At 31.1% G+C, this 25,265-nt stretch overlaps 1 protein-coding gene and 1 long non-coding RNA gene across 20 annotated transcripts; one reads left to right on the top strand and one right to left on the bottom strand.

The window, feature by feature from the left end:
• The first annotated feature begins 1,242 nt into the window (after positions 1–1,242).
• Positions 1,243–17,120, top strand: LOC148788856 (uncharacterized). 17 transcript variants are annotated; one of them, XR_016064810.1, is made up of 8 exons: positions 1,255–1,632; positions 1,809–1,878; positions 7,890–7,976; positions 9,839–9,909; positions 10,958–11,019; positions 11,735–11,809; positions 12,584–12,636; positions 16,668–17,120. It is a non-coding gene; the product is annotated as an uncharacterized LOC148788856 (long non-coding RNA). The 17 variants fall into 17 exon arrangements; XR_016064813.1 differs by lacking the exon at positions 9,839–9,909 and having other exon boundaries at positions 1,266–1,632; positions 12,584–12,641; XR_016064826.1 differs by lacking the exon at positions 11,735–11,809 and having other exon boundaries at positions 7,890–9,909.
• LOC105159047 (MADS-box transcription factor 23) lies at positions 9,185–22,283 on the bottom strand. Of its 3 annotated transcripts, XM_020692905.2 has the most exons (9): positions 22,132–22,283; positions 21,648–21,834; positions 11,780–11,858; positions 10,536–10,597; positions 10,077–10,176; positions 9,954–9,995; positions 9,788–9,868; positions 9,510–9,664; positions 9,185–9,425 (listed from the first exon to the last, which is right to left on the bottom strand). In XM_020692905.2, the coding sequence occupies exons 2-9, from the start codon at positions 21,827–21,829 to the stop codon at positions 9,407–9,409; spliced, it is 720 nt and encodes a 239-aa protein (XP_020548564.2). In that variant the 5' UTR covers positions 21,830–21,834; positions 22,132–22,283; the 3' UTR covers positions 9,185–9,406. The 3 variants fall into 3 exon arrangements, with proteins under 3 accessions (XP_020548564.2, XP_088735124.1, XP_020548565.2); XM_088878998.1 differs by lacking the exon at positions 22,132–22,283 and having other exon boundaries at positions 21,648–22,113; XM_020692906.2 differs by lacking the exon at positions 22,132–22,283 and having other exon boundaries at positions 9,185–9,422; positions 21,648–22,111.
• Between the last annotated feature and the right edge of the window lie 2,982 nt (positions 22,284–25,265).

Here is a 25,265-nt window from a genome sequence, read left to right as displayed (position 1 = left end):
ATAGAGGGGGATTGCTTATTTTTAAAAGACAGGGGGATTTTTAATTAAATTTTAAAAATACAGGGAGGTAATATACAATTTGACCTTTTTCTTCCTATCATAATTACAGAATGAATAACTTATTATGCGGAACACTCTCAACGGTTTATAAATTATGATATTTGATTCCAAACACCCTCTAATTCATGAGTGGATAAAATTCCAAATACCTATTCGGGTAAATTACATTCACACTTTCAAAGATTTTTGATCTAATTATAAATATATTTTTTTTAGAATAAAAATTACAATTATGAAATTTGTAAAACATTACTAATTGAGTAAAACAAATGTAGAGGTATTTAAATACCCTTTCTCGTTTCTGATAGAAAGAAACAATAAACATATTAAATAAAATTTAATGAAATTATCAAAATGCCCAAAAAAAAAATAATAATATCAGGCAAAGATTTTGTTTTTGTTTTTCTTTTTTCTTGTTCACTCTTTGTATCTTTGTTATATGTAATTTTTACTTTAAAGTAACACGACACATATGAAAAATGATCACAGATTACTTACCTAAAGTTTGATCTAAAAGGCACTTTAATTAAAAAAGATAAATGATGAAATTATAATAAAAAGCTTGAGAAGTATTTTGGAAATATTACATTGTAAAATTCGACAAAATCCTACCTATTTTTGAATTGATTTTTATTTTTATTTTTTATGACAAGGCATTAAAATAAATTACTTTTTTATGACCCAACGTGACAAGTGTAATATCATATTTACAAACTCATTTTCATCAAATATGATTAGTTCATAATTTATTTAGGAATTTTAATCAAACTGACTTGTCCTGTCATTTTACTTTTATCTAGATACTGAATCATATAATAAACGATCCTACATGTCATGATCAGTCACTCATCTCATACCATACACTCGATTATCAGTGCAACACACTTGTCGTACAATTTGATTCTATTTCTTTCTATTTATTACATGGTAATTCTGTGAATTTCTCATATTTGCAAGGGGCAATCTGTATCATATCACCAATCACCGTCAAGAAAAGCCTGGAAAGATGCCTCCGGTTGATCATTGGTGGGCATCTTTCGAAATTCGAAGAAAAGTGATCCTCAAATATTAATTATTTTTTGTAAAAACAAAAATCATCTTCTTTCATACGATTTTGTAATAAAATAATGATATTATATGTTTCTTGGTACGTAGCACAAATAGAACAGCAGACCTGTCTCAAAATATCTTCCAACGTTGCTTTATGCCCAAGACCCCGAAAGACAAGACGCGGGAGGGTGCATTGATGCGATATTTTTTGGTGTGGGGAGATATTTTGAGCATCCCGTAGGTGTCAACATCATCAACCCTCTGATATTTTGGCCCTCAGTTAGGTTTACAAACATTTCGTGTTCCCCATCGAGAAACACACGTACACCATTCTTGTTTCTCTCTCTTCCTCCTCTCCGGCACGTACCCTTCTCTCTTTCTTGCTGCCATTTTCATGACACGCCACCGTTGCTCTTTTGAAATATCTTGGATATGTCACTCGAGTCTTCTTTCTTGTTTTTCTCACAATTTAAGCGCTTTTTCGGGAACCCTCCTGTCCTTCGAGTGCCTTCTTCGCGGGCGGTCAGTTCTTTTTCTTTGTTTTTGGTGGTTTCGACTATTTCTGTGCTCGGGACTGTTGTTTTTATGATTTTTATTTGCCAGAAGTTCTTTGTTTTGGGTTAAGGATGCGCTGCACAGCTTTTGTTTTGACCTAGTTCAGATGTTTTAATTCGTTCCTCTATTGAAAATTTGAGCAGGTGAATGAAAGCCCAGTGTTCGGATGTGCACTCTTGGGGTCAGTTAGGGCGACGTGATGATGTTTTTGCGGTGTGTTATTATCTCTATTTTGGTGTGCAGATCAATTTTTACCTGACCCTTTTGTTTACTTTTGGCTGTCTTTGTTGTTTGAAAGCATGAAACTTTTACCTTAGTGAGAAATCTTTCTCTTTCACGTGCCAGTCTTGTGAATTATATGATCAGCATTTCTACATTTGCTCGTGGGCTTATACGTCTAGGTTTAACTCCTTTATTTCGTTTGTTTTGCAGTTTGAATTTGATTAAGTGTTTTATTATGCATCCCACATAATAGTGCACATCAAGTGTATAGTGACTCTCCTTCTCTACATTTGCTTATTGCTTCAATATACACGTGGTGAGTATTTAAAATGCAAAGGAAAATATCAGATTAGAATAAATGAAACTGAAGTGGTAGCCTGTGCTACAGCTTTAACCCATGCTTGGCACTGGGTACTAATAGATTAGGACAACAATCTACCATAATAGGCATCGCTATACCCTATGTCTTAAAGTTGCTTAGAGTTTCATGTGTGCCTTCTCCAAAGGTGTTCCACACATAGAATGCTCACTTGAGATTTTTGAAGGTTGAATTTGATAATTTGTTGCTTGAGCTCTTTCAGTGCAATGCCGAGAATGTGATGTAACACTTGGTGATTTTTCCAACTCTTGACTAAAGAATAATAATAAAGCTCACAACATATAGGAGGGTAGAGACAAGAGATAAAGGTAACATATCACAAACAAAAAAGTGTTCGTCCATGTTTATGTTCTTAAGTTTTCTTAGGGGTGGCTTTCCTTAGTTCCCTACTAAATTTGAGTTATTTTTTGTTGGTTTATTCTCTTACATAAAGTGCATTAAAGCTTATACAAGAACTTTCCTTTTACCTTAAACCTTAGTTGTAAATGGCGCGCCATTGTGCAAGCTCAACGCCATCTTGCAAGGTGCGCCTTTTTTCAGCCCAACCTTTCTTAGGCTGGCTGAATAAAAACTGGACAAAGTCCAATTCTTTTAAAAGAATGGGCTTCACCAATTTAAGTAAAGGCTGGGTTCTTTGACTTAAATTTCTTTAAAAGAATTCGAAAACCTAGAAATGAAAAACGAAAAGAAAGAAGTGAAACCCTTCAAAAGAACTAATAAGTACTATATAGAAGGCATCTTTATTAAAGCCAAGGAAAAAAAAGTCTCTACTTCCTCTAAATCCACTACACAAAGTCTTCATGTTATTGATGAAGAGGAAAAAGAAATTAACTTCATTGCTGATTGCTACAAATCTAACATTGATAGAGACGATGAAAAGAATGATGATGGGGAAAAATGGAGTCAAAGTAATAGATATTTTTTGTTTGTTCGTTTTTATAATGTTCATGTAGGATTTGCTTAATGATCTTGCATTTTTGGATCTCTTCATTTTCCCTAAATTTAGTTTTTACATTTTTCTTTTGTGGTATAATGGTTAAAATAATTTATAGTGTCTATATTTAATTATTTTGTGCATTATTGATATATGAATATATAATTTATATATGTACATATGCTCCGTGCGTTAGAAAGGCACGCGCCATAGCTCTAGGGGAACCTTTGTGCTATGATCTCTTTAACAACTATGCTTTAAATATGGTAAAAGACTTTCTATTATCTTGTCTCCTCATGGGCTTGGATGTCAATTATCTATTGTGTTAGAGCCTAGCTTTATTTTCACAAACACTCATTATATCTGACGAATCACATCTAAATAAACTTTTTGTGATTTTCAAGGAAGCGAAAGTGTAAACAAATACAACAACTCATGAATAATATTATTATTGTGTTGCAAGTCAAAGGATTAGTTGCCTAGCATGACATAAAAGTTTCTTATTCGACATTAGTTATTTCCAATTAGGACCTTAACTGAGCTTTTCAATGAATTGTTCTCTAAGAAATACCCACTCATATGCACTTGTGTTATGTACTAGCATCATCTTTGTCAACAAAACAAGACATTCTCCTCATGAACATACATATGTGTATATCTATTGGATTATTAATATCCTATCCCAATGATTATTTGAGAATATCCTATCTCAATGATTATTTGACTTGCAGTAAAGCCTCATAGACCTACTTCGTGGTGGTTGTCAAACAATATCCTGAAGTTACATATGACTTAAGGATCAACTGAAGTAAATAATAATACCTAAAGACAATGAATTACCTTCTATTAATATTGAATAAAAATAAGATTTTTCAAACGAAAGGTACTAAAATGGCTGTTCAACTGGCTTGTTTATACAGAAGTACTAAATGACTTGTTCAATTGGCTTGTCGGAGTCTACAAGGCTAGTATAGTGCATATAATAGTAGTCTAGATAAGTTTGTCAATTGTCCCATTAGTAGAGTTTACGGTGGCTGCATTCCATTTGTATAGTTTGGTTTACCTAGGAGTTGACTAAGTATAATGTTGCCAGTGGCCAAGTATAGTCAAGTTCGACCAATACCCATACTTAGTCCTTCTCCTTGGTTTTTTAAACTTTGATCCTACCTTCTTCTAGAGACTTGGTCGGGTTTGTTCTCAGTGTACTTGTTTAAGAGCTTGCTATATAGATGTTTCCTTCATAAGGTTGGCATGAGAAAATGAGTGTAACTAATAGAGACCAGATGTAATGTAGGCAATTAGACTTAAAAAAATCAAAATTTAAAATTTTGTGCATCCAGGAAATTGGTTATACACTTTAAGATTTATACTCACATGGGCATAGAAATAGTGAACCAAACCATGTAGAAAGATGCTAATTTGAGGAAGAAAGAGTATGAAGTATTTTGCTTTAAGGGAAACTTCTTTGACTTTATAAAAACTTTTGATTTTATGGTCACAATTGTGTATATAGAATACAAAGAAATATAAGGGTGGATGCAAGCAGTTTCTTTGAAGCTATCACGATTGTTAAAGAGGAGCCATGGCAAATGGCGGATGGCTTGAACCCGTCCAATTCTTAAAAATTGGCACTAGCCTTACTTATGGCACACGCATTTTTCTGTCGTGACGAACCCATGTTGCACCTTTCTGAGTGCAAATTAAATTAGTCAGATATTTTTTGATGGAAATTGAGGGAAGAAATCCTATTCTCTCTTAAAAGCCACTCCATTGTTCATCTCTCGGCATGTATGCCTTTCATTTTCTTCTTTCTTTGGCACATTTGGTTTTGTTCATTTTTTCTATCTGATTGTTCTTTTATATTCATCGTCTCTCACTCTTCTTTTCTTTCTTTCTTGGTTTCTTACTATTCCTTTCTAATTTTCTTTAATGGCTTTTTCTTTAAGTTTTTGGTAAATTTTGATTTTTTAATTATTGAATTAGTCTTAAAATTTGTGATAATTACATTGTATTGTCTTGAGGTTTGGTATAGTTGCACGTAAGCCCCATGTGGTTTGAAAAATTATATTTATTACATCTAGTGGTTGTTTTTATCTAATAAATAGAGGGAGGGGCCGTTAGTGAAAATTCACTGAATTTGCTGATACTAGAAAAGAATTAGATAAAGTTTCATATTTATCCCTGATTGGCTTAGTACTGATTTATTACAATTCAAATAAATCTTTTTTTGGCTAAACTACCTTTATAAGGGTTGAAGATATACCTCCTCCTATGCATTAGCATATGAAGATGTGAAATAGTAGTTTGGTTATTTAACTTGCAATAAATTAATATTAAGTAAATTGGGGTAAATATAGATATTCGTTTAATTTTTTTGCTAATATCAACAAATTTTGTGAATTTTGATTAGTAGAGTCATCTAGTTGTTAAATAGAAACGGCGACTTAATACTGACTTATTTCTAAGGACCTCTATGATCCCGCCCCATTTAGGGCAGGCTGGATGTGGGGCCCCAGGTTATAGGGACCCATTGCCATGACTAGATTTCTGAGGGAGGAATTCAAAATACTAATAAAAGTTGTTAGAATAATTTTAGATTATAAAGGATTACAAAATTTTTAATTCTCATTTTACACTATGGTTTTTGGAATATCAATAATGGCAAATTCTTGTAATATGGAGTCATTTGAAATCCTTCTATCAGAAGTAACCTTATTGTTTTGGTCTTTGCCCTCTAATTAAAGTTTGTCGGCCTTAGTTGGCAAATTCACATGTACGTGAAATTGGATAATTAATAAGCTATGAACAAGGTATTTTTCCCTCAAAGACTGTATCCTATTGCTATAATTTCTTAACTCTATTATTATTTATGCCAATGAAACACGGTGCAATTAAATTAATTTATAAAAACAAAGTTCACTAATTTAATTTCAATAAGAACATAAAACACTACCAAGAAGACCAATAATGCATTTTTATTGCACTTGAATCATTTCACTTCAATTTTTTCAGACTAACAATCACAATTTAATGATTTATACAATAGTTGAATATTGGTATGCTTTCCCAAGTTATGCCAAATGTGACAACCAATATTTATTATCCATTTGAACAATAATAAGCATCACTCTGTCATGTAAACCAATGGACATTCAATCAAATTCTACAGAAAATTAGGTCTTTGTTTCTATTCCAACTGTTCCTTTTAAACTTTCCCCTGCACTGATTATGATAACAAAACAATCAAATGTTGGCTAAGGATTTGAAAGTTTTGATAAACTCTCTCTGCTGCAGATGTGAAAGTTCTGATAAACTGTGTGTTTAAAAGAATAAACATAATAGTAAGAATTTAAGTTACATCAAAATCCGTAATTAAGAAATCCAGTCCATATGAATCAAACATTATGAAGAAAGTAACATCTGATATTCACCACAATCCTGAGTTGAGAAAGAAGCAGCAGCATAAAGCATCTTGATATGATGATCATTCTTGAAAGTTGATCTCAATCTCTTCATAGGTCTATTTTCTTTTATCCAGATCTCTGTCGTGGATTTGTTCTCCTGTTTTTCTCCCATTCTAGACCCTCTATTTACAGGTTATCGAGTCATGTTAAAGCAGGAAAATCTGAATATTAAAAGAATCAGAATCCTCTTAGGAAGACGTGCCCACGCCCCAACTCTAGAATTGCAAGCCTGCAATACCGCTGTGCCCATTAATCCAGGACTCTGGTGCTGCAGCACTAGACATTTGATGCCACAGCTCTGGATCACTTGTTTTGCAGCACCTTTGATGCCGCAGCTCTGGCTCACTGATTTCTATTCAGTTGCAGCTCCACAGTACTGCAATGCTAGAATACCCCTAGGTGGCTTTAACTCCCAACTTATTTGCATCAATCCTGATTATCTCTTTTTCTGGAATTCATGAATTAGCACCAAATATACTGTCAAAGTCACTTTTCCTTCAGTACACTAAGCAAAATATCAAACCACCAATTTGATAGAAATCCTATGATAGAATATAGGAAATGGAGTATATATTACAGACAGCCTCAGATATGAAAATTATTTTTGTCAACTGGGGCTTGCCATCTGGTCAAGTAGCCTCCATAGTCCAGATAGGTTTTGGACATTTATGTACGGTTTTAGCATGCTTTCAGTGGGATTTCAAAGCCATTTATTCCACGTTTCTTTCTTAATGTCTATTATGAGAAAATTATCTATATTTGATAAGTGATTAACATATTCAAGTCTAGTCACTCCAGTGTAACTATCTTTTCTTGTCTGTTTCGATTGATATTATGAGTTCCGCGGTTAAATGTTTTAGGAAGTCAGCCTTTGACTCAATTCACAAATAGATCTTTTCCATTCAGGATTTCTCGAAACTTTGTGTCTGTCCGCAACTGTATACTGTTTTCAACATATAACTCTTAATGTGGTTATCATCTTAGTCTCCAACAATTTGTAGTTTGTGGCCAATTACCGATATCTTTAAGTTTTTTAACCTGAAAGAAATGATAAAATTGTTCCTCCCATATCTCAGGTTCATTTTCTTCTACTAGAGTGAAAGTGTACATGTTCTAAATTACCAATGTGTGCAATTCTTTTCCTAGAAAATTGGAAACATTGTTCGAACTATTTCTTAGGTTCATTTCTTCTGGTGTAGTAACTGTTCTTTTCTTCTGATTACAGAAGTGAATGAACTGGACAATGCCGTCAAGTAAAAATATTATTGCACCAGAAGTATTTTGCAGTATCTCTTTCATGGGAGCTGTTCAGGTACTCTAAAACTTATTGACATTGTTTTCATCCAGTGTTCAAATACTCTGTACTGAAATGTTAATGAAGTACATATTTTGGGATCATTGTAACTACACCCACTCTTCCTCTCCTTTGTCTTGTGGCGTCAATATTTTCTTTTCTCAATGTATGGCTTTTCTTTCTCCAGTACTAGTGTGAAATTTTAGGCATCATTTATGTTTTCTGGTTCTAGCATGATAATTCATGTGTCTTGCATGATCCCTGAACTGGATAGTTTTGTTACATGAATTGTTCCTTGTAAAATACACGTGACTTCGAATTATCAGATACTTGGATATTGAATCATTGCAATTGACTGTTAAAATGGCATGCTACATATACCTAGGCAAGGCTGGCTAATTGTGTTTTATAGTCATAAGCATTTGGGATTACATTTCCAGCTTCATTAGGTTTGTTCTCTTCTTGTATATGCGCTTCTCAATGTTATTCTTAGTTCAGTTTATTGGTTATATGGAATCTCAATGTAAATATGCATGCGTGCAGATGCTATTAGCTATGTATGGAGTATGACACACAGTGAGAATGTATTAGTTAAAATTTGTCATCAATGAATTTGGATTGATCTTGTTGATCACAGTGCTGGTCTAAATATTCAGACTGTTTGATAAGCTCTGGCAGATTTTGCAATGGACTATGGGCATTTACTGGATATATATTATTATCTTCAACTTTAATCTGCGTATATTTTTAGATTAGTGTATGGTTTCTTAGCTCATTCGTCTCTATGTTTCATCCAAAAGATGGATTTGCTTGCTATGCTGCAGAAATTTTGAATCCAAATTTAGTTAATGGATAAAATTCTCAACTAACATTTTTTAGGACAGGTAAAGATCTTGTAAAGTGCCTGTTATATCATCAAATGTGAGACATAACTTGCCAAATAGTTTTGTTGAGTTAATAAAGCAAACAGGTAATTATGGACATATCTCATGAGCATCCTTATGCTGTGCACACCTGACATTTTCTGGTCTTATTGCACCCCCTGCCAGGTTAGGGATCATTGATGATGCTTTCTTGTGAAACTTCATTAGCAATTCCTCTTCACAGATTTCGTGTATTTGGTATCTAGTTAATCTATGTAATACATCCATTATCATGTGTGAACTTTTTTAGATTTGACTGTGAATATCTATAATGAGTATGGAAATAACTAAAAAATCTGAGACTTGTGTCCAACACATTCAATTATTTCTTCTTGTGAATAATTTATAGACTACATCTTTCTTTAAAGTCTTCTGAATTTGACATATACGGGAGCTTCTTGTACTCATGTTTTTACTTACTGATAGCATGTGGTTCTTACCACTTTCAACAGATTTACACCAGATTTGCAACTATGGGTCCTTTCTCAGTAGATATAGGTGGCATCCTTGAAGCTTAGGAATTTGCTATTCCAGTTGTAGTCTGCTGCAATTTTTCAAATTAAGGCTTAGATGGATATAGCATTCAATCTTTTTGATAAATTTTTGAATTTAGGGGATAAGAAATTACCCCAGTTTTGTAGCTCCTGACAGTGTTTCATAATTCTCTTGCTGTGGTTGGCAAAGCTGGAGACGGGTAGGTGCATGTGGGTCGTCGCTGATGCTTAAACTATTAGTAATTAGTGATGTACTATCTGCTCTTGTCGCATCCCGTTTTCCATAAGCCTGAAATGTAAGCATCATGGTAATTGTGTAAGTAAAGAAGCTAACGTACCTATGTCAGGAATAGGGCTTCAAATGAATACTTGAGCTTCAGTTGAAATTTGTAGTTTAAGTCTACGACACTACCTTATACAACTCTATATTTTCTTGATTAATTAGGTTTGCCTTCTTATGCAGTTCCACATTTTCTTGGCGGATCAGGTTTACCTGCAAAATTTCATGAAACTTCATGAAATTCTCGTATACGAGTAATACTGACATTCTTTAATTTATTTAATTATCCTGCTTGGACCTTTCGATTCAATTCCTGTATATCATCAATGCAGACCTGGTCCTACAAAGAGTTGAAATAATGTCAATATCTTTTGAGGTATATATGATTTAAGAATTCATTGTATTAAAAAAAGTTTCAAACCTTCCTCATACGAACACCCCGTAGACTCATTTCTAGTTGTTTCTCCAGGTTCTGTAGGTCTCTGACATTCAAACCAGAAAGCTCCTCACCCATTAAATGCCTGAGATAATGATAAGTGACTTGAGATCATCTAGGCTAGTTGTGAACTAGTTTCCTTAGTCTCTATGATCTTCCAATAATCTTTTGGCTTGTTATCCTTCCATTTCAATTATATCAATTAATTGATCTGAGTGCTTCAGAACTCATTAATTTACAGAGGATATTTCTTGGGAATTAGGTGCATAACCTTATGGGCATTGAAAGGTTAATGTTGCAATCAAGTGCTTGCCAGACATGGTCGAAGTTTAGGGATAATGATTGTTGATAAAATGTGCAATCTCAATGAGTGTGAATGCGTGATTATTCTTTTTATTTTTTGTCTGCAAGTATTTTCAGTGCCAAAAGGAAAAATAAATTTACCGATGATTCTCTTGCAAGCTCTGTAATTGTTGCCTCAGCATGGCTGCTTCCCTTTGCCAATACTGTCAAGTTCAGTGACATCATTTGTTATTCACTCAGATTCTGTGGAATAGTGTATAAATGGTTCAAAGTATTGGATTTCTGATTCTGAAAGATAAAGACAATGCATCTTTGATCTGTTTTTCCAACAAATATATGGAATGTCCATAAGATTAGTCAATGAGTTCCTAGTGATGATTTAATTTGAGATAGAGGAACTTGGTGTTGCTGAGTGAACTGGCCAATAATTGAGGAAATTTATGTACAATTTCTAGCTAATTGTGCTTTTAAATATGACATTTTGATGGAACTACTTATATGGTTCTCCAATTATGTGCTTGCCTATGCCTAAGCATTTCATTTTGACCTACTTGTTTAACTAGGTAACTGCTTGAAAAAGTGGGGTACTGAAGCTGAAGTCTCTATCCATAAGAAATTAATGCAGGTAATACCAGAGTATTGCAATGCAATATTTTCGCAATCTAAAATAACTGTGATCATGCTGTGTGACATTAGCAAGTCTAGGATGGATTTCTGTTCAATGAGGATATGATTAAAATATACACACTAAGATTATAAAAACTGTGGGAAATTATAAATCATTTTATGGATATGGAATGAAAGTATATACAGTAAGAATTATGAAAACTATGAGAATTATGAATCATTCACTGGAAATATCTTTTCAGTGTTAACTTATTTGCTAGAGGGTCTAGCTCTTTACAAGGAGATGAACCAATGGAAACATTTGACTGGAAGTTTGACCCAAATCATCTTCACAGGCATTCGGGAGAGTAATATTCGACTTTGAAAAATGATGAAGTGGAAAAATATAAGAATGTGACATATTGATGAATGTTTCAACATCAATTGGAATATTACAAATTTATATATGATATTGTTTATAAACATTTTCAAGATCTGCAATGGAATCTCAAAACTTTGATACTATTATAAATTGGTAATTGCACCACATAATTCTTACTTTTTCCTCTTCTATCAGCTGATGTCTATCTTCCATTCTTTTGATGTGAAAACCAAATTTCTTCTTTTGAAGGTCTGGTAGAATACTGCCTCACCCATATGGTGCAAAAATTTTAAAGAATATATCATGAAAAATGATGTAAAATGTAGGAGACTCATCCATGTCTTGCTATTAGTTGAAGGTATACTTCCTATATTTGGTTGTGAACTGTGAAGATTACCTTGGCTTCAGAAGTCGAATTTGCCATCTGGTGAGGGCCTTCTTTTGCTTTATTGTATCGTTCAATGACTGACTTCATACTGTAAAAAAAATAGGACAAAATTTCCTTTTATGATGATCTTCTGCAGCTCAAATATGTGATGTGTATTACTCTAATAACTCTTGGAATCTCCATTTATCTTTTTATCTATGCCAAATATGAAGTGTCTTCAACACTGTCAGCGTCTCAAAACCCTATTTATCGTCTGAAGTAACACAAGTCCAAGAGCCGACTTTTGGATTGGAGAAAAATCCCTGAACTTAAATAGGTCGATCTCATACTAGACCAATTTTCTTAAAAGTAACCGGATTTGGAGATCTATATATGATATGATACCTCTCTTTTAGGTGTTGAAGATGCCATATGAACAAATTCTGCCTCTCTTAGACCTTTTATCCTTATATGATACATTGATTTAATTTAGTTGCAACGATTAAAAGTCCTATGTCAAGTTTTGTTGTTGCTCCATGTCCATACATGAAGAGATATAATAGGTTCAAGAAGGATATTGTAATTTTTTTTCCTTTACGCAAGATTGTAAGACATTCACTAAATAAATAATTTTTTAAAACATTTTAAGCTTTTAGACTATATGGTCATTCCTTAAAAGGTGGAAATTGTAGATAAATTAAGCCTAGGGCATATAAGATGATGTTATGTTTCTTTCTTTAACATTCATATAATACAATTGCTCATAGTATGCCAGGTTATTCATGATTACTGTCACTTGACATTTGAATTTGTTTGTATATAAACCTTTTGTAGGTTAAAGAAGGGATAATTTCAAAATGTACTTGGATAGGAATATGTATCTTCAGGTAAGGTAAGGAACTTAATTAAATATGATAAATACCATTGGTATATTTTAATGTGCCCAATCTTGCTAAGACAAACTAAGACCATCAAATATTTTACAAGGAAAGCTATTGTTATGAGATAAAGTTTTACTAGAATTTAAAATATGGTATTTGTGTTAAGAATTGCTTCTCTCTAATTGAACTTGATATATAACTTAAATCAGAGTACCATTGGTTTGTGGTGGTGCATTTAAAATATGGTTTGTTCTTTTGTTCCGCTAATTTCTTTCTTTTATACTATGTGTGTGGTATGATTATGTTAAAAGGGGCAAGCAAAGTGGTGAAATCCTAAGTAAGGAAATAAGTAGTGATGATAGGACAATATTTATTTATGAACTCACTCAGCTTAGTCTTTATAGCACAATGACCAAGTTAGCTGAGGGCATGAAGTCTGGAAGGACGTCAAAACAATGAGCAAATTGCCACTCATAAGCTCCTACAATTGTATTTTTATTTCTCTGGCAGTAAAATCTGGTGTAAATTCTTATTTATATTGGATCTTCTATTGCTCGTTGGTGTTATATTTTAGCATCACTCAAATACATAATTGGCACATGTAAATCATCTCAAAACTGTTTCAGTGATGCTATATATCACTGGTTATTCTTCACAAATTTTCAGCTCTTCTACTTATAGTAAGTATCCGAGGCAATCAAAGTCACTTGACCAAAACGAGATCACACAAATAAAAAAAGCTTTTGTTGGAGATAGTTTCTGAAGAAAGCTTCCCCTCATATGTGGTTGGTTTCATATGAGACTTCACTAATTTATAAACATTCACTTCCTTAGTTGTACAATAAAGAAAAGAAATATCCAATGATTGGCAGAGAATTTCTGTAGGCAGCCAAGCAATTTGGTTATGAAGGGAAGAAGTCAGACTACATAAACTGGTGTGAGGGACCAATTTTTTTGTGCTGATTAGGATTTATTAGCGATAATTCAAGACGTGGGCAAAGTAAGAATGATTAGTAGAGCTAGAAAATTTTCAAATGGTAGAATGAGCATGAGATGAATTGCAATGACAAAATAATTATTGATCTTAATTATCAAGAATAAATCTCTAGTAACTAAATTACTGTGGGTGACTGATATGTAGGTGGTTCTAATTAATTTGACCGATTGATACAAGTGTCTTTGTTTATTTATTTGCATAAGATAACGGATATTTGTACCAGATGATGGGTAGGAAATGTGTTAAAGAAACTATTTGTTCTTTCCTTTTATTTGCTTACAAGTTAACTAAACTTGCTTTAACATAGACAATTCACCATAATTTGGGTAGATTTTCATATGTGAATCATAAATTGTGGTGATGTGCTAAAATGTGACACCAATATGTGATTGAAGATCAATCTCGAATTATGATAGGATTTGCATAATAGTAAGAATGTATTGTATTATATGTTATGGGACAAATCAACCATCATATCAAATTATAAAATGTTGGTATTCCCTTTGTTTTCTAAGACTAAACATTTGTGTAAATCCTGTTTGAGATATAAATGCACCTGAGCAGTACTCCAATGTTAAGTGTATTAGGAATGACCTTTAACAGTTCCATCATAATTGTTTCTTGGTATTGTAAAGTAGTATCTCTCTTGAATGTATTCCTTGAAATAAAACTTTTAAAGATTCGAACGCGCCGCTTGTGATATGGCTAGATCATATTGTAACATTATATCTTGTGGTTTGATTGAATGCTAAAATTGATAGGCTATAGTTTAATCATCTTTGTTTGGTCGAATTTCTCTCAATTCTACTAAACTTGTTAAAATTGATGAGTTCAAGTACCGACTAAAATACATGCATGTAACTAGGTAGTAAGATGTCTACTATCAAGATTTTCTTAAAATATAAGGCAATTATTGAAAATTTTTATTGCAAACTACTTGGGAACATTATGATCACTTTGCATTAATTCGTTTCCAAAACAATGATGTTCTTTCAAGTTTTATTGATCAATTAAAACACTCTTTCACGTAATAGGAGGAAACCAGGGGTGAGGAAGACGATTGTCATTCTCAATTATGTTAAGCAACTGCAAAAAAAGGCTAATTGCCTTGGTTAATATTTGTTTTGTTTGTAAAATCTTTATTATATGGAATTGGGACACCTTTGTTCGGTTTATATATTTTATCCCTAGTCTATTGTCTGATAGATTTTGATTTTTATAGGTTGCATAATGTTTTACTTATGAAACTCCAGAGTTAAAATACAAACAAAAACAAAAAAGTTTCCACATAACAGCCTGCATAGAAAATTCTTTAGGACTACTTTAATGAGAATATATTTAATTCTATTTGATACCCCTAGCTTCATATCTCTCTCTGTCCATGATGTAGCTTTTCCAATGTCATCTTGTCATTGTAATTTCTAATGCATCCACACCCATATTGACAAGTCAAGTTTTATTTATTTGTTTATGTTCTTCATTTTTGTAAAACCCACATAAGTTTGAACCTCTTTGTAAATACAGCATTTGCCTCTATAGTTATTTTAGTAAGCATAAGCCTATCACCCTTGTGATTATATTAATATATACTATATTTGGGTCATAGTTTAAACATAATTATAATCCCGTAACGAGTCTATGTTTGGTTTTGTTTTCATTTTTAATTTTCAGTTTTCAAGTCTATATCCAAATTTGTTCGTGCGAAAATCAAAATTGTTTGAATTAGTTGATGGATTGTATTTATATTGTTAGTAGTGTCAAATTTATATAATTTTTTTATTTGAATGAAATTGATAGTTTTATTTTTAGATGGTGTCAAATCAATACATTTTTATTTCACTTATAATTATATTTTTCAGTAATGTCAAATCAATGCATTACTACACAAATATATTATCTTTTAGTTATTAATTAAAAAACTGTAAACATATGCATATATATATATATCAAAATATTTAGATATATATGAAGTAATACTTGAGATGAGAATAATGGTTAAAGCATTTGCAATGAATGCGTATAAACAAATATGTTTTGGCTTCATTCTTCCGAGAATTGAGAAAGAAAATAAAAAACCAAACAAGGTAGACTAAAATTCTATGCACTACTGTAAGTGATCTAGGACGTCATTCCTGTGGAGGTATTGTTCTAGCAAGTGCGGTCCTATAATTTGTATCAGAAAACAAGGTTATTCGGATTCCTACTAGAAATAGTTGTTTGGAAAGTAACTTTTGGGTTAGATATGAATATTTGCCTCGTGGAGGAGCCTATGAAGTCAAACCAGCAAGCTCGTGGAGGCTTGTGTATTAGATGAAATCTGTCATTGGGTTGAAAACTCGAAATTCAGGAAGATTTTAGATAATTACAAATTCAGGTTTGCTACGATAAATCTCTTTCATGAAATAGTAGTGATGCTTGATTTTGTATACCAGTGATGGTGGGGCAGTGAAGACAAACAAACAAGTAGATAACGAAGGTTGATGAATTGGCAATGACCGACAGAGTTGATTAAGCATGATGGTTTGAAATAGTGATAATCTTCATTTTGAGAACTGGAGATCTATATAATTTGTTTTCTTACGAATAACATACTGATAATAAAAGATATTGTTCATATTACACTTTTGTAAATTCAAATTTTGATATTACCATATGTCTGCTAGTATTTTATCCATAGATCTTTTGGTAGATGATTATAAATCCATGCAATTGATATGGAAGTAAATCACTTGTATGACAATTAATTGTATAGGAACATTTAATATTCTTATTCATGATTCAAGTAGATGGATTACATTCTTTGTTTGCTTTTATGTTATAGAGAAGTGCAATTTAACTTGTGGGAATACAAGTCTATGCACACACACACATCTGCAATGCTACTGTTCATGATATAAATGCTTTTATAGATAAAATTTTGATTTGGATGCACTACTTTTATTCAACCTTGTGATTACTAGACTCATATATTCTGAATAGATGAAATATTTTTATCTCTTTATTACTATCTTTGTTTCTTTTTTACCCCCTATTTAAACAGGCATAAGGTGCTTATGGATGTGGCAAGGTCCGGTAAATTGAGACACGAGCCGAACAAAAGGTTCTACCAACTCTAGTGATCTTAATTGTATTGCTGAAATACCTCAATAGGATCATGACTAATATCATTGCGAGGTTGTTCCTGACATAGAAGAATTCAGGTACACAAATTGTGCAAAACTCAAGTTGTATCCTCTGTTGTGTTTATAGTTATTTGAATATGTTGCTTATATACATTTGCATCAATTGCTCAAAATAGTAAAGTGGCATGGAGAATGCTTTTGGATACATTGACTTGTATATCGTATATCCCAAAGAAGATGTGTTTTTGTTTGTTCTTTAGTAACCAGAACAACTTGTACCTATGCCTTCTTCACTGTAAAACATGTCTTCTTCCTTTGCTAAGAGGATTGTTTGAGTGGATTGTATAAATATTTTCGTTTTACTATTTTCACACGTGATTTTGAACTTCTGATTTGCACTTCTGTTCTATTACTATTTAGATTTTACTAAGACAATTCTCTTCATTACAACTATCTCTTCTCGAAAATGGTTAAACTGTAGGCGTTTTCCTCCTCGTTTTGTGTCTATGGTTTACACATTCTCTTATCTTAGAGTTTTTAGTCTTGTCTTAGTTTCTTTTATGGTGGTCGTTTCTCTTTGAGAGGAAAAATTGGCAAAGTGATTCTCCAAATCAAATGTTAAAATTAAATAATATTTAACAAATCAACTTCATATATGCTTTGGTTTCAAGTGATTTTAGTTTATTTTTCAACATTACATATATGTTAATACATGCTAGTACGTATATGAGACAAAAGTATCATGTATGCTAAAATTATAACATCAGAAAAAGTTTATTATGAAATACCAGTATAATCCCGCATAATATGCATTATAACAAATTTAATTTTATACTCTGGTTATAATAGCATAATTATGAAATAACAAAAGTTTATTGATCAAAATCAGTGTACTTAAAATGATTGAGTTTCTAACCTTACATATTAGTGATCTTAAGGATGAATGAGAAAAAAATGGAGGGACAATAAAAAAATAAAACAATAATTTTAAAACATTAAAAGTGGTGGTTTTAATTTCAAAAGATATAATGATTTGCATCATCCTTGACAAACATAAAATAGACTTCTTTTTTTCTCTTCAAATTTTAAAACTTAAATCTAAATACATATTGGATACTATCAAAATAAAAAAGGTGGTAATCTAAATTCAAATTACGTGATAATTTTTAAGTAAAATCACACTTTTGATCCCATAAGTTAAGAGTCGTTCTCAGTTTCGGTCTTAAACTTTACATACTTAACACATTCAGCCTTAAGACTCTGAAAGATGGATATTTTTTATTCTTTGCTGCTAAATTAATAGAAAAGTCATGTGTTGACAATGTGCAGTTAGTTAATAGCTAAAGAATGTCAAGATTTGAGGCTAAATATATCAAATTTATAAATCAGGGGATTAAAAACGGGCATCTCCTATTTAGTGGGATAAAAAATGCAACATTTTAGTGATACATTAGGAAAATTTTGCACTTTTTCATATTGTTTTTTTCTATTAGATATGTATTTATATATATATTTTAATAAACTCGTAGTTGGAATTATTCAATTAATTATAATAATATGAACCTATCAACTAATTTTCACACAACAATATACGTGTATATAGTTTCAATTCTTGACCTCACTTAACCGTTGACTAACAATACATGCTCAACATGTATCGACTCTGTTAATATTTAATGGCATTAGCCAAAAAATATTCAAACTTTTAGAGTTTTGGAACTAGAAGTGCTCAACCCATAAAGCACGGGACCAAAGTGAGAGTCAATATATCTGATGAGACCAAAAAATGCAATTATGCCTAATTTACAACATCCTCCACAAATAAAACACACACATATATATATATATATATATAATATTTCTCTCCAAATTTAAAAAACTAAATAATAAACACATATTTTCAATAATTGTTCTATCAAAAAATAATTATTTACAAATTGAAGGTATATAGCCGATGAACAGTTCAATGTCTCAAGCAAATACATAATCATAAATGGTGGAAGAGAAGAATAAGTTCAAATTCATGTTTGGAGAAATAATCAAATTAAACAAAATGTATCCAAAATACATTAATTAAAAAATATTTATAATCAAATCAACATACTTCTCAAACTGGTCATTAATTAACATGATCCAGGGGAACGATACTTTGATGATATTAATTAAGATATGAAAAATAGATTTTATGTAACAAATTGTGTTTGTACATAAGACGTTAATTGTTGAATTTAATTAAAAAAATTGATAGATTCAGTTATTTTTTAGCTAAATTATCTCTTTTTAAAGAAACATTACACTTCTTGAATGTTGAGTTAAACTCGAGTACCATTTTGAAAAAAGGTAATTATAAATACTTATCGACTTCATTACTTCACTTTTTATTATTGAAAATACTGAAACACTACGAAGAAAAAATTACTATTGACTATAATATTAAGGGCTTTGGCTATATAAAACTCGTGGTAATAACTATTATTAATCACGGTTAAATAAAATTGATGCAAAAAACTAACTTTTTCATAATGAAAAAATTATTTGCCGCAGCTAAAAGTCAAGGTAAAAACATTTGTGATGGTAGGCGTTACCCTTGCAAAACTTATAGTCAACAATCGTTGTTGGACTGTGATTGACTATTTATTATTAACCATGTCAATTAACTATGATTAAATGTTATTTTTCTTGCAATGCTGCTGGCTAAAAAGTTGAACATATTTTATTTTTGGCCCTCATGCAACTTTATGGCGCTGCTAATTAAACTTGTATTCTTGTTTGTAAGAGAAATCAGATATATCCTTCTGAATTTTGATTGTCAGGCTGACCTAATTCATATTATTTAATTCTAACTACTTTGATACTTAATTTGATTTCCGATTGTAATATCACTTTCCGAATTCGAGTTTGTGAATGTTATTAAACTTTATTTCATCGTTTTTCATAACAACTTTTTGTTCAAGTCTTATGTTTTCCCAACAACACGAACATGTATTTATCTAAAGTAATCATAATTATTATTATAGACAAATTACACTTATAGTTTCATAAAATAGAGAGTTCAACACTTCTAGTTTTCTGTTTTATGGATTTTTCACAATAGTCCTAAAATTGAAAAAATTCGACAATTTGTCCCATATCAAAGCTTTCATTAAAATATAGACGGCAAAGACACGTGCAATGCGCGTGTCCATCAGTTGTATGAGCAGCCAAACTAATGGATATGCACATTGCACGTGTCCTTACTGTTTATTTTTCGATGAAAACTTTGTTATAGGATTAAATGCGTCGAATACTTCCAATTTTCGAACTAATTATTTGAAAATTTTCATGAAGTAAATGATTAAATATATTAAAATCCCTATCATGCAGAACTAAACGCGTAATTTTGCATATCACCGTACATTGATTTTCCATATATTACATAAAAAACCAAACAGTACTGTCACTTCAACAATGTTTGCTGTGACAATTCACATTTGTGGTAAGAAAGTAGCTATTACTATAAACACACAATATATATAATATATGCACACCCTTTCAACAACTCCATGAAACCTTAAAATAAACTAGACTGTTGTTTCTTTTGTATTAATTTCTAATTTTCGACCCACTATATTTTATTTCTTATTAAACTGAAAGCATATAATTAAGAAAATTAATGTAGTTCATCTCACTAAAAAAAATAAAAATAAAAATCCCTATACTATATACGGGTACGACTTAAAAACTACAGTGAATAATAGTATCATGGCTTGTCGATCATGATATTGTATTAACTGTCATATTGTTTCTTAACCACAGCTAAAACATCTGTCGTTGTTTTTTAGTTGCGCCAATATATTGGCCTTGCTTGTGCAAACAACAATGAATAATTGTGCAGCCGTGGTTCACTATGATTTTTCAAGTCACGATAATTATTAGTCATGACAGAAGATCATAAATTCTTGTAATATCTGATACAAGACAGATATTCTGAATTCAATCTCAACATATATATTGTGGAAGAAGCCAAAAAGAGCAGAGAGGGTTTCTAAAAACCTTAGTCTATCAAATGGATATATATACTCTAGTTTGAGTAGTGGTTAAGTACTAATTCCCCTCATTTACTGCCTTCAATGTCTATAACCTGTTTACAAACAAGTGCAGGTTTACAACTTGCATGGGTTCCTAAATATGCATGCACAGATCAAGTCTGTTCTGGCCGTGCAAGTAATTGTTAAATGATCACCTCATCTAAAAATTTAAACTGCCAGAGAAGAGAATTATTTAACAGTAATATATATCTTGAGTTTAATTTAAAATCAGAAGAAGCTGTCGAACAAGAACATTTAGCCTAAGTATTAATTTATAGGCTTGCAAAATAGGGAGATTTATGACATATAGAATCGATATAATCTATTAAATCGATCTCCGTAAATGTTATATAATATTGTTATTCTTATCCTATTCCTTCTCAATCCTGAATCCACAATTTTGGTTATTTATAGTACGTAGAAGTGAATTATTCATAGGTTAATTTCTCAACTTTATGAAGGATGATATGAGCGTGTACATATGCATGTACAGTAATTTTCATCAAAAACTTAACTGAAACGACAGAGAGTTATCTATCTTATAAGAATATTTGTTAAAACTATTTCCCCTATTTCCTTACTAGAATCACAATGACTACATTCTATACACCACACCAAATATTAATTAATTGCAGATGAAATAAATTAATTTAAATACCATAAAATAACAACATAAAATACACACAATTAAATACCAAGTATGATCACACGTAATTAAAATGAACCATTTATGTATATATATATATGTCAAAATTAGTATATATATCTAAAATTAAAATGAATTAAAGCATGGGAAATAATTAAAAAAATAAATTAAAGAAAATGAAGAACCTGGAGGTAGCAAAATCATAGAGTTTGCCAGTGCTGGAGAAGATGATGACTCCAACCTCAGAATCACAGAGGATGCCCAACTCCTTAGCCTTCTTCAACAATCCATTCCTCCTCTTCGAGAACGTCACTTGCCTGCTCGTAGAGTTGTCGATCCTCCGTATCACTATCTTCCCTCTCCCCATTACTCCTACGAACGCCGTCCCATCCATCCATCCATAATATACGCATTTTAATTTTACACAAATTAAAATAAATAAATATTTCATAAAATCACCTCAACAACAATGACAATATATATCACCAAACCCCAAAATTATATTTTCTTGTTTTCTCTCACAAAAAATACATAGATACGGAAAAATGAAGAAATTAATTTTACTAACAATATTAAAAAAAGATTGGAAATTTAAATTATTTATATATATACACATAAATATCATATTTTGACGATCTTCCAAGAAAAAAGGAAAAAAAGACAACTTACTTGGGAGTGGAGATTTATAAGGAAGGGTAACTGGTGACAAGACAAAAAAGGGTTTGTGGTCTGCACTCAAAACTGCAAGAGATTTTTGTGTTTCAGGTTTCCAGCAGCTGTTTTTGGAAAGTGGTGTTGCCTAAAAATAGGAGGCCTCACTGTCAATACCACTTTCCTAACCGGGTGCGGAGGAAAACCACTGGTGGTTTTGGTCTCGGTGCACGTGGCGCACGCATTTTCTTACTCCCAACACCATATGGATGGCTGACGCGTGGGCTTTTCGACTGCTTCGAGGTTTTTTCACGGATGGACCTTTTTGCCCCTTGCCGAGCTCCACCCTCAAGTTAGTCATATCAAATGACGATTAAGAACTTATGAAAAATTTTACTCCAATCAAATTTGATGGAATCAAATTAATTACATAATAAATATAAAAATTTATTATATAATTAATTATTTTTTGAATTAATTGAATATTAATTACAAGCTAAATATATTGTATTTGTTTTATAATTAATTTAAATTTGATCGAATTTAATTTGAATTAAAATATTTTTAAATATAATTTAGTTGATGATAAATGAGGGATGAAGTAGTATATTGAGTAAAAATTCGCGGTCGAAAATCTGTTTAAAAATCAAACCAGTCAATATGTTTAGATTCTTTATGAACATCATGGAATTGCTTGGTGTTGTGCTCTTGGTAGAGATGACAAAAGAACAGTTGTATTTGCAGCATCTGCAAGGTATTTGTCCTGTCATCATATTGTAAATTCCATCTGATTCGTATTCGTATCATGTGCCTCAAGCATCTTGTAGCATTTGCGACGAGTTTATTAGTTAAGCAATTGATTTATCATTTATTAGTTCTGAACAAAAAGTCGTCAATAGAACTATTAAGGGATTTTTCATCTGAAACCTCGTACTATATATGAGATCAACATTAAATTTAACGAAATCTGATAAGAAATTTTTTTTTAAATTATTATATTTATAAAAAAAAGATCAAAGTAATAAAAAAGTTTGAATTAATATTTTAAAATATAAATTTGTTCTAACTAAAATAGGGCATATTATTATGTTGTCCCCATTACTAGTTCTAAATAGAATTTTCTTTTTATGGGTGTAAAAAAATATAAGATATATATGTGAAAGGGCAAATTAGTAATATGATGCAATCACTGCAGCTTAGTGATCAATTCAACAGCACGCGTCAGACAGCGATTGGTGGAACAATGAAACTACAGAGATAGTACTATGTATCTTTTTTTGGACTTTAAGGTTACCAAATTAGGAAGTCCAAAAGTATAAGTCCTTGTCTGCAAAATCCTTAAAATTTCTCTTCTAATAAAAAATACTGTCCCATCTCTCTCTCCCTCTCTCTCTCTCTCTCCACTATATATATAGATACATAAACGTATGTATACATTTATACGTATAAAATACGATTTCTGTGTGTTAGTAATGAAATGGGAATCAAGGGACAGAAACTGTACCTTTTAAAAATGAGCAAGTTGCGGGTGAGATTTCTGCTTTCGAAATAGATATAAATATATATGGTATGTATTATATTAGTGTAGGTACATTGCATGCAGCCAAATGGGAAAGCAGTAATATAATTATCTGGTAATGGGGATTATAATTATGATAATAGTCACTAATTAAGTACTATATATGCCATGGAAATTATTAAATAATATAATTAAATATCATATCTACCACTATTCAAAATATTTAATTATATAAACTTTCATGATTAATAGTTCTACCTCAGTCGTACCTGAAAGAGATCATAGTGCGACTACTATGTTTGGTTTGTTTTCATTTTGAATTTTCGTAACTATAATTAAAGTAAAAATATGTTGGTTTATATGTGTTTTTATTAAAAAATATATATTGATTTTGACACCGCAATTCGATATAAAATACAATTTTATTAACTATTAGTGATACAATTAGTAATTTAGTGACAATACAATATATATAGTGATAATTATAATTATTTGTTGTCATTCAGTCGTTACTATACATGTCATTAATTGTATTTAGTGACAACTTTAGCACATTTTTTTATTACTAATTCTTGCTAATTAATGATAATTTTTAAATAATAGTAATTATTAAAATCATGAAATTTATTATTGTGATAAAATAACATTCTTCTTACTATATATATAATTAGTGATAATATTAAAATTATTACTTGATATTTTTGTCATTAATCTTCACTTTTTTTTGGTGAAAATAAAAATAAAAACACAAACAAACAGACAAATAATAAATAATTATTATTAATCGTAGTTAAACAAATACTGATGCAAAAGTTTAAATTATGCACTAAAAAAATTATTTTTGCCATGACTGAGCTATTGAAAATATTTTTTGACATGACCTTTAGTCATAACAAATGCTTTGGCCACATTAGCAAAAATCGCGGCTAACACCACTGGCTGACTAGCTAAGTCAAGAACTATTTATTACAGCTATTTATCATTAATCATAACAAATAACTATGATTAATTATTAAATTTGTTTTAATGGTAATAACCATGACAAAAAATCAGATTATTTCTTCTTGTGTTTTTCTTGCCACAGTATAATTTTTAAAATCTCATTAGTGACAAGAAGTTTATGTATATAATTAACTTGTTATTATCGATAATTAGTAAGAATTTTATACAAATCACAATATTATTATTGTAATAATAAGTAGATTTATATCAGCAGGTTGTCACTAATTATTCATAATCAATTTTATATAAATTTATTTGATCACTGATTATTATGATTAGTGACAACTTTTACATAATAACACTATCAACAAAAAGTATAAAGTTACTATATTATATTATGGCAAAACAAAAGTCCACATTACATAATACAAATAATTAACATTAATACTAAAATATCATTTAATATTTTGTTGTTAAAATAGCTTAATGAAGCCTCCCATGAAAAATTGTATTTTTCGTACCATAATTAGGTCTTTATACACTTTTACTCCCATTGTTTACAAAATTTTAAGAAAAATAGTCCCGTAATTTTAAAAAATTCTCACTTTCGATCCTCCTACCAACTTTCGCTAGAAAATAATTGATGAAAAAAAACGCATGACCGTTTTCCTCTATTTTGAAAATCTAACAG

The sequence above is a fragment of the Sesamum indicum genome, linkage group LG3 (genome assembly GCF_026168435.1).
Source record: "Sesamum indicum cultivar Baizhima isolate 11 linkage group LG3, ASM2616843v1, whole genome shotgun sequence".
NCBI lineage: Eukaryota > Viridiplantae > Streptophyta > Magnoliopsida > Lamiales > Pedaliaceae > Sesamum > Sesamum indicum.
The sequence above is the reverse complement of the archived record's forward strand: the minus strand, read 5'-3'. Positions and strand labels throughout refer to the sequence as shown.